The sequence below is a fragment of the Nesoenas mayeri genome, assembly GCF_963082525.1.
Source record: "Nesoenas mayeri genome assembly, chromosome: 10".
In the NCBI taxonomy this organism is placed as follows: domain Eukaryota; kingdom Metazoa; phylum Chordata; class Aves; order Columbiformes; family Columbidae; genus Nesoenas; species Nesoenas mayeri.
In genome coordinates, this window is record NC_137560.1 from 14,014,775 (window position 1) to 14,030,489 (window position 15,715).

Genomic DNA, 15,715 nt, shown 5'->3' on the forward strand with positions numbered 1-15,715 from the left:
AGGGTGACACTAGTGCTGCTAAAACAAACGTATCAAAAGGTCACAGGTGCTTAAAGAACAAGTTTATTGACAATTTCGTCACAAATAAACAGTCTAAATAAAATTTCAGAGATCTCTAAACTTAGAAATTTTAAAATTTTGTTCTCATTGGCAATATATTCCCACAAAAAAAAAAAAAAAGAAAAAAAAAAAAGAAAAAAATATGTAAGATGTTACTGGTATTTTTAAACTTTCCTAACTTCAACATTTTGGTTCAGTCCTTTAATTTTATAATACACATCCAACCCTTAAGCACAATGAAAATGAGTCAAAGTACAACTTTTCTCTTTCAAGGGGTTCTCAAGCAATAGGATTGTTATCTTTTGGCAAGCACCTCCATTAATCTCGTCTGTTCACAACTTGGTAGGTAACGTCAGCAAGAAATAACTTCATAAATATTCCAACTGAGCCAAATTATTCTGGTGTTCATCAAAGCCCAGATTTCCCCCAAATGATACAAAGCGCACCCCGTCGTACAAGAAACTATGAGCATGCACTTCAGAGGTCATTTTCGTACTTCAGGTATGTGAACTTAAAAACCAAAGAGGGACAATTCTGATAAAAATGTACTCAGATATTTCATAACATTAATATTTATTGCTTTATATGAATACTGTATTGAAAGCCCAAGCATTCGGTTTACACACAGAAATTATACAATTATATACCGTTTCACAATGGCAGTGAGCACTCATTACAATCTACAAAAATCTACTTTACAGAAATTTAAAAATTCTAAATATCAAAAAGGTACAGTTGAAGAAACAGGTATAAATTTGGCAGCCAGTAATTGTGACCGGGAGGTTGCAGCTTGCATGTCTTTAAATATGGGAACTGGAAAATCTCCAGAGTTTAAAGCAGTAGTTTGTGCTTTGAGCTGGTCTGAAAAAAATGTAACACTGGCTGTCAAAGTAGCATGTTCAAAAATATTCAGTTCACTCCCAAAATGTTATACAAATCGTGGTGATTTCTATGCACCCCTAAACCTTTTAGTTGTTTAGCTCAGGTACATCACTATGGTCATGTATTCATTCTTCCAATACAGTGGTGTGATCATACCGATGCCATCTGCAAACCTTAAAATAACTTTGAGACTTCTCTACAATATTCACAATGCTCCAAGAAGCACTCAAAAAGGCAAGTACCTGTTTCATTTCTTCCAAGATATTTTCTTATCATATTTTCAAACATTTCTTCTACAAAAGTTGAAGCTAATGTTTTGATTACAGCGTTCTCAACATAAAGCACATTTGCTCATAAATAAATGAAATCCTTTCACTCAGGCACCTCAGAAGTATACAAAAATGTTGTCATCCGAACAGTTCTCTTGGAATGTGTTTACTCTGGTGTTTTCAACAATGTTAATATTTCCAGGGTTTCATATGGGCCAGATTTCATTTGGTTTGTTTTCCAGAGGCAAAGCAGAGTGCCTTGAGATGTGAACTCTGTCTTCTCCTATAGAAAAAGTATTTGCTGTATTTATCTTTTATAGAAACAGAAAAACAGACCATTTCCCCCTTAGAACAGTGAGGGTACACATACGAGTGCATGCGTGCATATATGTGTGTGTGAAATGTAACACATTTTAAACACACAACATAAGGTTTCATAGTGTGTAATCAAATAAAAACCTGGAAACCAGCATGAAACCCCATATTTCACAGGTCAAATGTTGAAACTGTAACCAAAATATGAAGTAACTGCTATAGCTGTCAGAAAAAGACAAGACAAAAAGCTTTCTTGCTTACATACAACTAGGTGTGGTAATCTCCAAAAAAGTTGTCAAAATTATAATTACCTTCCAGTTTAAAAACTTTTATTCTAAATAAAAAAAACTATACACAAACCACTGATTTGACCAAACGAAAGTTCAGCGGTAAGCAGGACCTGAAGGAGCTGGTATTCACAGTTCTTATCATGTACAACTCTTTCAAGGTTCAATCCATGGAGAAGTTTATTTTACAACCTGCTTCTTTTTTGTAAAACTAAAGGTCCACTTTATTACATAAAATTATTTATACAGTGTAAAACTGGAGCCTTATGGAAAATACTGCATCTAAGGGTATTTAAATTAGTCTTGCTCCATAGGTTCATCTGCAACTTCTGTGGCTTCATCGCTGTTTTCCATGGGGGCCTCCGACGAAGTTTCTGGCGTTTCACTCGCATCGGACCCCAACTCTTCCGTTTCACTGCAGTCAGCTCCACTGCTGGCAGATCCACTAATTTCACTGTTATCTGAGTGTAAATCCTTCTCAGCCTGAGACTGATCAGACTCCTCCATTGGATTGCTCTCCTCTGAGGTCTCTTCATTCACAGTTGAGGATTCAGTGTCTTTTTCTTGACCTTTTCTGTCTGGACCAACATTTCTGGGAGACATGGACTCTAAAAATGGTGAAAGTACAGTATTACTAAGGCTTTTTTAAACAAATCTTAATCCTGCTACTTTCCATTCCCAGCTATGCTGAGCAGTGCTGCTACAACACAGCCAAGGACAGGAAAAACTCACAATCCTCAATTTTATTAGTATTAGTCACCTTCACCAAGATAGCCAAACTATCCTAATATACCATAAAATAAAGTAATTTTTATAAACTAAATAAGTAGTTTCACTTAATTATATTTCATTGAATGAAGACAGTCTAACAAGTAACAACTTCTTGCTTCCCCACATTCCTTTTATCTTCAGCAGCAGTTTTTTAGACATGTTGAAAACGTTACTGTTTCAAGTGTACATCCACCATGATCTAGAGGAACATTTACGAAACATGTGAACTGCAAAAAGATTAATATTAAAAGGAATATGTAAAAAATAGATCACTGTCTTAACTGCAGTTACCTTTTTTTTTCCATTAGGTACAAGGCATGCCTTAGAGTGGGGTAATTTTTGTTTTTCTAATAGGATCGGGAGAGATTGTTGCTCAGCCTCCTCAGTGAAAGAACAAAGTCATGGACATATTTTGGTAATTTATTAACAATACAGATAGTCAAATGTAGATATGACCCATCTCCCTTCTGAAGAAGACATGAGAACATCTGATGATACCCTGAACGAGGATTCCTGAATTCTCAGTGCATCATTACCACCCTCCTGTAATCTATGGCCTAAGTAATAATACCATAAGTATTCAAATACAGATGTAGGACAGAGAAAAAAAAAAGAAGAAATAAAAGAATTGCTGAACTATGTGAAACTGAAGTATGAACAAGCAGTTCACCTTTATGCACAACTTGAGACATTCAGCAATCCCAACAGCACCAGCCTCAAGCACAGAAAATCCCAACTCCTTGGAAAATGCACAAAGATAATTAAAAGAAAAAAACCCTGAAATACCTTCCTCCTCTTCCTCTGTACAGTGCTGTGTGGCACAAGTAGTATCTTTGTCTTTATCCTGAGATGTAGAGGATGTTTCTGTCTCTTCGCCCATGCCTGAAGAGCCTTCACTGGAGGCAGTTTGGTTGGGTGCATCTCTGGCTTCCCCTTCCTTGTCAGACTTGAGTCTTTTTACCTCACGTCCTTCTGCTTCTGTAGGATCATCTTCAGAATGCTTATTTTTTACTGGGCTGCTCTGAGCACCTTCTGATTCAGATGCTGGTGATTCACTATAAACAACAAAAACAGCTTCAGTTTTTACTGAAGAAAACCACTCTGACATACTTAAAAAAAAAGAGTAGCAGCTATTTCAAGTTAAACACTCCACAAAAGGTAACAGTAGAACTTGCTTCACTTATTACACAACAAAACCTCAAAGCCATCACTCCTCCTTCACCTGTTTGCCAAAGAAAATGCAGAGTGATCAGGTAAGTCCAAATTACACAGTTCTTGCTGTGAGAATCAGTGGCAAATGTCTATGAAATATCGTATCTGGTTAGAGCTTCACATCCTGACACAAATATGGTAACTGTGAATTTCTGAACTCTTGTTCACTCCTCCTTTTTTCCATACATCCTGTACGCTTATGAGCTGTGTTACTGCCGCTGTGGAAATCTGAGCTAATAATTATCTAGACAGTGTAAAGAGTAGTAAATACATATCAAATCCTGCTGCAGATACTCATATGTTAAGACTTAATTATGCATACCTTAAATGGCCATTCTCTTCTGATTTTTTTTCTTTAAATGCAAGTGGAAAAATCTGAGAATAATAAAAACTCAAAATACATTACTGCCCACAAACCTGTGTTTTTTATCTTCTGATTGTGGAGAGCTTGATTCTTTGTGTTCCGTGCTGTCTGGCAAACCGTTTGTTGTCATAGGATTTGACAAAGAAACCTTCGGTCGATTTACTGGTCTGGGTGTTCCAGGACCATTTACATTAGATCTTTAAAAATAATAAAAAAATTAACCCATTTAGGAATTTGTTCCTAACAGGCAGAAAGCAGCTATAACCTTGTTTTAAAAGAACACCAAAACAGAACAAACCAACCAAAAAAAAAGTTGAGGTACTTTGTTATTTTATATTGAATAAAAAATTCCTTGCCTACAACATGCAAGAAAAACCTAAACACTTTAAAGTAACAAAAAAATATTCTAAAAAGGAGGTTACAAGCACATAAAAAAGAGTACCTAGTGTGCGTGTTCATGCCTCCTCTTCCCTCCTTCCCCCAGGATTCCATGTCACACCCCATTTTTGAGGCTACTTATTTGGGATCAGAATAGGTAATGATAAAAGATCTGAAGCAGCTGCTTCCAGAACCACTTTGCTTTTATCCAGAAAAAGTTAACTCCCCAAAGTAAACTTACCTGTCAGAGTACCCTGGCGAATTTCCTGGGAACATAACACCATTCATTCGATTTAAGCTATTGGAATTATTTTTCCTAACAATAAAAAGGTAAGAATTAGAATGTTATTAATAAAGGAACTTCAAATTACTTTAAAGATTGTTTGCACAGAATTCCACCCCCTTAACTTCAATAGTCCTCTCACCGTCAGTCCTCAATGTGTTCTCTACCTTTACATTATACTGGGAAAATACACCAGGACATATATTCACACCAACTGTTATTGAGGGGGTATCTGTTTTTCCATCCCCAGCTAGGGTATAAAAAAACCCACCTTAGCATCTGGGAATGATACTGAACTGCACTGTACATCTGATTCCAAAGTTGTTTGTTCATTTCCAAATTACTACAGGTAGCACCTGCAGACCACTACCACTACTCTTGACTTAACTGCTGACAATGAGAATGGAACTCTGCGTGTCTCTCTTTTGGATACAGCCACCAGAGCAAGAGAAATGTTAGACACACATGCACACATTCTCTCCTCTACCAACACAAGCTGAAAGTTTCAGGAAAAAGATTATACTTACTCTGAAGATGGATACACACAACTGACAACCATGACATTCTGTAATACACAAACATATTAAGAGTTCAGAAATAGAAACTTCAGCTCCTGAAAACATCGCAAAACTTAACAGGTTACACGATTTTGGTCCTATCTGTTAAAGTATCTCTACAGAAAATGGGGTTGAAAGCTATCAACAGATTACAGATACATAAAAAGTGTCTCCTCTCCCTCTCTGTGTGGTCAGGCCATAATTCCACTAAAAGCCAATATTTTAATAGGTGGGGTTACTGTCAAAACAAGACCCACACATTAAACCTCAGGCCAAAGTGTTTGTAGTTTCTACTTGAAGTATCTCCAGAAAGCGAAGTATTCTGAAATACAGAAAAACTCCCGAATTGCTGCAGAAATGCTCTATTTGCACACAAGTCCTGCATTCAGAAGTTTGCAAGCACCATTAGCTATTTTTGTCATGGCCACATATTAAATGTTAAATTATTTTGGCCCCACATAAACAAAGGACAGAAATAATGATTAATTCAATGTATTTTACTTAGGCACCTCTCCCTCTTGAATGGCACTGCCAACTAAATCGATTTTAACATTCAGCAACCTAATTTTAAAATTAGGTAAGTTCCTCTCTTCAAATCAGTACTTAAATTACCCACAGGGGCTTTTTTCACAGAGCCAGCTGAAGTTGCAACAATAAACCTGACTGTACCCACTGTAACAGCGAAAACAAACCCACTTAAAAGTTAACTCTTCTTCAATTGAATAGCTTACGTAGGAACCTCAAACCAATTTAGAAAATCCTACGTGGAACCACATCTTCAAAGGCTGTTACCTACTTTTGAAAGATCCCACATTCTCACGTAAGCTATAAAATACCATTACATGAGCTTTTACAAAGGCACAGTCCTCTAGACAAGAGGATTTAAACACTGAAACAAAACACACTGGAGGGAGGGAGCCTCCTTTCTTCACCTACTGCATCTAATCTGAATCCAAATGCGGAAGGAAACGCCTGATCAAAACCATCAAATTATTTCAACTGATTATTTGACTATTTCTAGCTAGGACTCTAAAAAGTGACCTTACGCTCTCCACAAACTACAGTTTGAGCACTGCAGAGCGATTAGAAAACACAACAGTCAGAGCTCAGGGACTTATTTTTATGTCTTAAATCAGTTATTTTAGAATTGCTTTTTGGCCTTAAAAGGTATGAAACAAACTCGTACACTTGGACTAGCTATTAGCTATACTATGGCTGCGAGCCATAATGAAACCAACAGACCTTTAGCAGTAATTCAGTATTTATTTAAGTGGTGGCTGCAACTAGTTGTGTTATCTCAGAAAAATACATACCTTTTCCACACCTCTTAGAAATTTGTCTGTTCCTGTGTAATTCCTCCTAGGATCTGTCAGCAACTCACAGAGTCGCTGAATAGTGAAGGGGATGCTGCAATGAAATAGATTTATAACCATTTAATTTTATTTTAATGAGAACACTGCTAGGAAGCAACAACATTATTGCTTTCTCCTCCTTACTGAGAAGATAGAAAGCAAATAGTACTGAAATTTGTCATCATTAGCACCATACAGTATTAACTCAAGGCCTTATTTTTCCCTGTCTCATACACCGAGGTAACAAAGCTCTGTCTTCTGTGCTCACCACTACAATACCCTTAAGTAGAGTCTAAATACACCATCCCACATTCAAAGCAATTCATTAAAACAATGAAAAGGAAATCAGATAATCAACAGTAAAATAGTTTAAGGCTGTATTTATTATTCAAACATACGGAACAGAAATGGTAAGCAATTCAAAACAAATTTGAGTCATACACATTAGAGCTAAAATTTTCTCCACTTGTACTTTATTTCATGTTTTACAAAATACATTTACAGAAAAAGCATTAAATGTTGGCATTAGTAGAACCATTATACTTCAGCTGTTACAAATACTCTCTTTTGCCACAACTGTACAGTATACTTATCTATCAAGGAACAGCTCAGTAACAATAATTAAACTCAGAGTAAGATATATATATATATATAAATCCATAAGCACCACATTCACGCCTTCTCTTTTCTGACATTTCTGCACTCAACTTCATCCTCACTTAAGTGAGCAACTGACCTTTCAGACAAGCAATACCTGGCATACATTTACCAGTTACCTGTCATATCCTTTCATTGCAAATTCACAGTGTTGCATTTTAACAAACTTCTGTGACTTTTGACAAAACAGTAAATACTTTGAAAGTTATTTCAATAAAATAATAAGGAATCATGCATTTTTACAGTTAACTATTTGAAGGTGAAACCATGAACTTTCAAAAATTCATCTAAAAATAATATTCAGTACAACTGGATACTTAAGAACCATTTCTTGATTGGAAATAAGACTGATACACCAAATCCAGAGCAATAAATTCAACTTTTATTATTTTCTGAGGAATGCAGTACACAGTATCTTAAGTCTGTTCCATTAGCTACCACAAGACGTATCTCTAGTTTAGTTCATTAGCTAAAAAGCCACATCTTAAAAGATGCACAGATCCACTACTAGTTCAGTGCAAGCAGGTCAGGACAGCTCTGATCAATCACACCACATGACACTTTAACTAAAAGCAAACAGTAATCAGAGAGAGATCAGGTATCAAACATTTAATTATGTTTTTCAGAACTGTCTATTAAATTACTAAGGAAGTTACAATCCTCAAGTGGAAAACAATAAGCAGGTGAACTGAAATGCAGCCACCCTTAGCCCTAGTTTCAACACAGCTACTTGAAAAAACACAGAAGGTATCTCACATTTACCCTATTAGTTCATGCCTTCCCTTGCTATTCACACTGAATTACACCATAGCCACCCATATTTACTTGACTTCTAAGAACAGAAAGACGGTAAAGTTAAATATCCATCAATCAGCTGTGGAGAGTTAAAAGACAGCTGATGAAGCAAAGCATTAAATACATTAAACACTTGCAAAAAGTAATGCTATAAAATGACATCTGCTTTGACATGTTATTGCTTATAAGCAGGTAAAATGGCAGAAACCAAGTGTTTTGGCACCCAGGCAAAATACATTTCACCCTGTTTTGATCCAAAGTATTTCCTCCCTCATCCCCAAAATTTGATAGGTACAAACCAGCACAAACTAGGTACAAGTGTTCCTTTAAATTCAGTTTATTACATGAAGACTCTTAAGCCTGACAATGGTTCTGTCATTATTAATTTCTCTAAAGCTTCCTTAGTATCAAATAGTGCTGCTGTTTAGCAACTTTTGGCCAACCAGTAATCCTTGTGACACTCAGTTCTTCATGACATCCAGCTTCTGTGCAGTGCCCTCTTTTAAGGAAATTCTCAACCCTAATTCAGTCATAAAGAATTTACTTGATGTGTTAACTTTTCCACACAGGTACAATAATTATATCTATTGTTTCTCACTGAAGGCCACTTTGATTTTGGGTTGAGAAGTCCATAATTAAAGAGATTTTTGTAGCTTTTTTTAATAGACTAGATTGTCCATTCACAATCGGTTTATTTCACAGCAACAAAAGTATACAATTTTGAATTCCTTTTCATCAGCTAAAACTGTAAGACATTCTGGAGAATCAGTGCCTGGCTAATTTGTATTTAGCTGTATCCAACTGGACACCTGGAGTATTCAGACAAATTTATGTCGTGAATCTCTATACAGTTCTGGCTACTTGGGGAATAAGCACACAAGAAATCGTGCAGCCTGCAAATCTATCCAGGACTAAAAGCTGCATCCCTTTTTTACTGTCAGCCACAAGATGTTTAAACAAAAACTAAAACCAGTTCATTTCCCTCCAAAATTTTCCATAATAAACTGAACTTCCTTTATTGAGCAGCAGATGGCACCAAGTATCACACTATCACCTCCTCTGTATTTAATTTGTTCAACACTGGGTTTTGCCAACTAAAACGAAACAATGTGATTTTAAAATATAAGCAATCGAAATTGGTGCAAGTCTCTACATTAACACCAATGAAGAAGTTCGTGAGCAGTATAAAAATTGATCTTAAATGCTTAGAAACTTAACTAGTTCAGAGCATTAACAGTCCTAATCTGCCTAATTACAGTAACCACTTAAAATTCCATATGAAAACATTCATAACTGCATTTCCTAGCACTACAGTTCGGAATCAATTGCAAATCAAAAATTCATCTTATGGACAAGATTCAATAGGTATCTGGGGAAACTACTTATAACAGCCATAGTAAATCATAGTCAAAAATATACATAATGAAAAGTTTTGTTATGAATATGTCTATTTTATTAATGCTGTGAAGGCTCCTCTGTCATCTGACATCCCCCAATAACTTACCTCGGAACTTTCTGCTTCACTAGCAAAAGATAAAGACAATGGCAAGTCTTAAGAACTTCCTACTCCAAAGCAATTCTAAAGTATAGCAAGAGAATCTGGCTCTGCAAGCATATTACATAACATTAAGGAAGATGCAGTAGGGTTAAAATAACCAGTTTGAGATTCCTTTAAAAGACACTTCACCTATAAAGACCCCAAAACAAGGGTCATTCTAAATGTGTTAATACTTTGACTTTTAAAAAAATTTCAAAAATTAGCTATTTTTAATGTACTCTTTTTCCCCTCACTCTTTTAAACAATCACCAATAAAAACATCTTAATAAAGCCACATCGAATAGCTTTCTTCTGCACTGTGGTAACCTGAAGTGGTACCACAATTCTAAATAAGAAGCCTGAATATATCCAATTGCACAAACCAAAACCTGCTGCTGTTACTTTTTGGACACATCTCCGCATGATTCAGCTTTAACACTCATATCCTCACTGTACAATTTACTAAATGAACCACTCTGCAACCCTAGATTCTGAAACATCCTGCTGTATTATTTGAAGGTAACTAATGCATGCAGTTTACTTCCTCAAAGACTGGGTGGTTCACTTCAAACTACAAGGAAGCTGAGCCCTTTGAGGTGTTACAGCAACAGAAGAAAGCAGCCAGAGTAAGCTCCACACTGGGTCACCAGAGGTTTGTTTAGTCCACTTGGGAACAACAGAAGGTAACAGCAGCCCATTCATTAGCTGTCTCCATGAGAGAACATTAGAAATGTTGTGGGCAGTGAAGCATTAACAAAAAGCTGGGGGAGGCGGGAAAGAGGCAGTCTCCAGCATAAAGGCGAGGTTTGTTTTTGAATTCCTTTAGTGAAGTGGCCTGGTATAAATATCGGGTAGCTGAGAACAAGCTGCATTTCACGTTCTTAGAAGTATCCTACACAAGTAGCAATTGGGGGGTTGGAGGGTGGAGATGAGATTTGACTTAAGACACTTAAACTGCAAATAAATTAAGTAGTATGGAAGAGTGACATTAAAAATTATTAGCCTAGTATCAAAATATGATATTACAGATGTGTTGGTAGCAGCTCTAAATCTGAAAGTTTATGGCAGCAGGGAGGCAGGCTTTACAGCACACCCATTTACCAACAAGCTGAGAAAAATGCTGAAAAAGTCTCCCTTAAGCAAGCACCAAGACTCACAAGCAGCCTGACTCAGCTTATGGTAAGTATGTAATCCAGCTAAACTCAAGAAAAATACTATATAAACTATTAAAAATACACACCGAATGAAAGAAGAAAAACAAAAAAAACCACATCCATGCCACACAAACACACATATGAACAGGAGCTTTATTTTAAAGGAAACAAAACTTCCATAGTTACTAAAGCAGCAAAGAGTATACACTTTAATCTAAGACACTGTCAGCAATAGGTTGAACATCACAAGTCTCTCAATTAGTATCACTCAAGTCTGTGAAACTGAATCTGGCACAAATTAACAATTCAAAACTACACAGACCTTGCCTTCTGGTCACACCATGTTTATCACAGCATTACTTCTTCAAAAGCTACTGAACTGCCACAAAGCAATTATGAATTGGACACCAAAAGACTTCTTTTTAGTAGGTATTTCAAAATATATTGAAAGAAATCTGACTTTATTACCTATTTTACCTGTTAAATAAACATAGTAATACCATGCTTCACTGAACGGTATTACTTAAAAAACACATATTAAAAAAACTGAAGTAACCAACATGTCACAGGATGTCATAACTTCAATTGAAGACAGAATAATGAAAGTTCTGAAACTACTGTAACATATTTTCAAGGTATATATTTGCTTCTGCTCATATACTTGAGAAAGCAGAATGAACAGTCAGATAGCACAAACTACTAAATTAAAAATTGGAAAAACATTGTTATCCTGATTTTAGAAAACAAATTATACATACCCATTAAATCCAGTGACAATTTTCAGGATTCTTTCTTTCATCTCTTCAAAGGGAATATATTCCACATTTGGATTGGGGGGCCCTCTTGGTTCAGGAGCTGAGGTTCTGAAATCATCCATAACTTTCTCCAGTTTGAAAATAAAATAGCCTTTAAACTGAGACCACTGAACCCTGCATAAAACACAAGAATTAAGACATAGGCAAGTCAGCCCTAAACCCACAGAAAAGCAGCATAACTCTGTTTGCAAAACAACATTCATGCTGGTATGCCAATTCTAAAATAAATGGGGCAAGTAATACAGTATTAGTTTTCTTCCTGAATTTAAAGCATTATAACAACTCAAATAATTACAGTAGAACAACATTACACAAGTAAATTGCCATTAACAACAGTGTAAGCCATTTCCTTAAAGAACCAATATCCACTTCAGACTTCACTGTGAAACATGCACGCATGCTGTACCATCTACCAGTCAGCCTACATGGTACCTAAAGTTTTCACTGGGCTCACAAAGGGGAAAAATGAAAAACAAACAAAAAAAAGAAGGTGGAGAGTTTCAAGTCTTGAAATCATACAGCAATTGTACACAGCATTGTCTGCCTTCCGTTACAAAAGGCCTTTCAATAAGATTTTGTAATTAACTGTTCAGTATCTGTGCACCTTAAAAGCATTTAATGGTACCTCTTTTTCTCAGAATGGCAAATACATTTTGTATCACAGTTAGCACTTGCTAATGAATATTTGAGCAAAACAACTTGGACTCCTGAAAAACATTCCTACAGTCAGTAATCTATTAAGACATTTCCAAACTACCTTCTGCCTTACAACGTAAAAGTCCTAGAATTTATAGAATTCCATATACTGACATTTTCATGAAAACAGGTCTCCCACACTGCATACAATGGACAAAGCAGGAAACTCCTGAGAAAGCCCTTCTACACCAATTGCCCCACACAACAATCACAGAAGAAATTCTGAGTCTCCTCTGGCTGGTGCATTTCTTAGCAAGGAGAAACTTGAAAGCAACTAAATTTAATTCTACTCATGCTGATGCAGGAGCTTTCACAGCTACAGGGTAGAGATGCTAGTGGATACAAAGCAGAAACAGGGAGAATAACAAACCAACATTAAAGAAAGAGAGGAAATGATCTTTGACATTCATCTGTAACATACAGAATCTGGAATGAACAGGCTCAAATCAAATAAGTATAAAATCTGATCCCCCTGGACAGCCCTTGAGCTCCTGCTGAAAGCAATGCTACTTAACCCCCAGCTGGATTTCTACAGGCTGCCTTTGGTAGCAGGGCAGGCTTAAACAGCCCTGACTATTTTCAATCCCACATAAAATCTGACCTTCTTTTGGGCTGATACAACTATTCATGCTGTGAGCTACACGTGGTGACCCCCCAAAGTAAGGACATTTGTGTCCTGCACGCTGTTATTCTCAAGCATCACTACTACCAAATATGAAACCACAGGCCAATGAAATAATATGAACCTATTTCATGAAAAAAAAGGTGCCATGTTGTCTTCGCCCTAATTTTCTCCTTCATCTTAAATTAATAATTATGAGATTAAAAAGGCGGAAAACTTAACTCAGGTTTATCTGCAAAGATTAAAACACAAACTTCTCATCTTTTATCAGGAGTAATAAATCTGTAAGAATGAAGGGAAATCCAAGAGGAAAGCAAACCTCCCTTTTCCTTCATAAGAACTCATTAAGCACCTCACAACAGAGGGGAATTCAGGACTTAGTGAATAATAATAAAACCAGAACCTAAAATAGAGAGAAAAAAAGAAACAAGGTGCCAAAAGGGAATGGCATGGATAGATTAAACGGCATCGACTCTCATTGGATTACTGCTCTAATTAGCACTACACAGCCAAAGCAGAATCACACAGAATCACAGAATGTTAAGGACTGGAAGGGACCTCAAAATACCACAATGTTTCCAATGCACATTAGACATGACTACTACAGATGTTAAATTAAAACACTATCCAACTCTGCAGTGCTACCACCATGAGACCAAGGCTTTCATAACAAATATATAAGCACATCACAAAACACAGAAAAGACCCAGTAAATAACCCCATACCAGAATAGAATTATTCCCTACAGAGCATCCCAGGAGCTTTATTTACCTCATGAAAGGGGATTCCACTATTATTCTAAACATTCTTTGACAACCCCATCAATAATTTTTTATGCTTTAAAACTTGAGCTGTTCTTTCTTTTCATTGTTATCTATTTCTTACTAAACAGTAACCCTTATATTTTCATAGATTATTAATCCAATGTTGTGTTGCCAAAATAAACCAACGTATGAGATTTAAAATGGCAATTGCCTGAAAGCAGTACTTATCTTCTCTTTACAACGCTGAAACATAAAACACCCCAAAACAAACACACACAAACCAACAACCAAAGAATGTAACATTTTGCTCCTATATAGATGTCTAGAAAACTATCATTTGTTTTAAACCCAAGTATCTTAATTACTATTTCTACTATCATAACGAGGTTAAGAACCTGCATCTGCAATACACTGCAATACTGACATAAGAAGCTTGTTTCATCCTGTATTTCTAAAACACATGATAAATGACTGCCAACCAGGTGACACAGTCCAGCTTACAAACAGAAGTTTAAGGATAAACTTCTCCTGCAGTCACAACTTTACTACAGCTAAGGCAGAGACAGCAACACCAGCTTTACACCAAGGAAACCAGCTGTTGCTAGAAACAGTGTAACCACAGCAGGGGGAGCTCAGGCCAGGCTTAATGCTCAGACATTTACTCAGTTTCTCAAGCAGGTTTTTTTCAACATTGCTGAATTCTGTGCTGCTGCGGCTGCACTACTAGCAGCATGAAAGCTAACTGGTTGAAGTGGTGTGTTCACATTGCAGTCACAGATGTAACTGCAGTTCATACCATGAACAACTGCTTTGAAGTCACAGAGGTGCCTCGTGCTTCTCATGTCCTGACCTCAGTGTTGTAATTTAGACATTAAAACATATTCCTATTTAGATGATGGTCTTGAAGCACTTTCAATCTATGCAACTGGTTTCTGATGAACAGCTTTATCCCAGTACGAGTAAGTTACATGGGAACTCCAGCCACTCAACAGGAAATATTATTTGCACCACAGAAGACTTAGTCAGCTCCAGGCCCTTCAACCACATATATGAAATCCAGTCCTGCAGTGGCAGCACAGTGGATTCCTGGAAAGCAGGAAGGAGGTTTCTGGAAGCTGCAATGCAGGTCACTTGTTTCTGTTAGGCCTGACTCTGTCCTTACCCTAGGATGAAGAATCTCCACCTTCTGCGCACCACCCTTCAGTGATCTCCTTCCTGCCTCTCTTACCAGCCCAGCAAGCAGCTGCCCCTCTTCCCTCGCCCTCATCTCATTTACTTATAATTCTGTGTCTGCCAGGAAGGGGGCAGGACTGCACACTACTCCTACAGGAGGAAGAAAACACTTCAAAATCAAGGGCGAAAAGCTCTGGAAAGCAGGTTTCTGCTCTCACCCAGAACTGCTATTGCTTCCTTTTCCCCCAAAGCCAGTCCCTTAGTCAGCAACAGCAGCATCTACCACCACGTTTCCAGACACCGACAGCCTCCAAGAGCTCTGTCCTATGCCTCTAGTTTAAGCTAACCCCGAACAAGTCCTCAGAAAAGAAACATAACACACAAGGCGGATTAATAAAGGATTTATATAAAAAGAATCTCACCTTAAGAAATATGCATAAGTAAGGCTGCTGGAAGAAACTTATCTACACTTGTGACAATGTGCTACAAAGTTTCAACACTTAAAAGTGTTTAAGAAAATACTACCATCAAACTGATCTACAAAACTGAAATATATCTCTGGCTGCATATCTAAAGAAATCGTTAAAATAATGAACTCACTTCTGACAAAAAGAAATATATAATTTCTGCAGGGACAGTAAGATTTTCTTAATTTCCATTGACTTCAGTGGCAGTGATCAAAAGTGAGTATCAAAAGAGGAAAGTTACTTCTCCCGTTTTGTCAGTCTGTGAAAATGACATGTAGAAGCTGATATCAAGTAAACCTTTGAAA

General features: G+C 36.8%; 1 protein-coding gene across 1 annotated transcript in view; it reads right to left on the bottom strand.

The window, feature by feature from the left end:
* Window positions 1-616: 616 nt before the first annotated feature.
* PPP4R2 (protein phosphatase 4 regulatory subunit 2) overlaps window positions 617-15,715 on the bottom strand; it is a 30,700-nt gene continuing 15,601 nt past the window's right edge. Inside the window, exons 3-9 of the mRNA XM_080350365.1 lie at window positions 11,632-11,802; window positions 6,692-6,785; window positions 5,349-5,386; window positions 4,780-4,854; window positions 4,214-4,357; window positions 3,371-3,639; window positions 617-2,421 (exon numbers count right to left, since the gene is read on the bottom strand). Coding sequence (XP_080206491.1) covers window positions 2,111-2,421; window positions 3,371-3,639; window positions 4,214-4,357; window positions 4,780-4,854; window positions 5,349-5,386; window positions 6,692-6,785; window positions 11,632-11,802 — 1,102 coding nt within the window. The 3' untranslated portion in view covers window positions 617-2,110. The remainder of the gene's footprint in view (window positions 2,422-3,370; window positions 3,640-4,213; window positions 4,358-4,779; window positions 4,855-5,348; window positions 5,387-6,691; window positions 6,786-11,631; window positions 11,803-15,715) is intronic.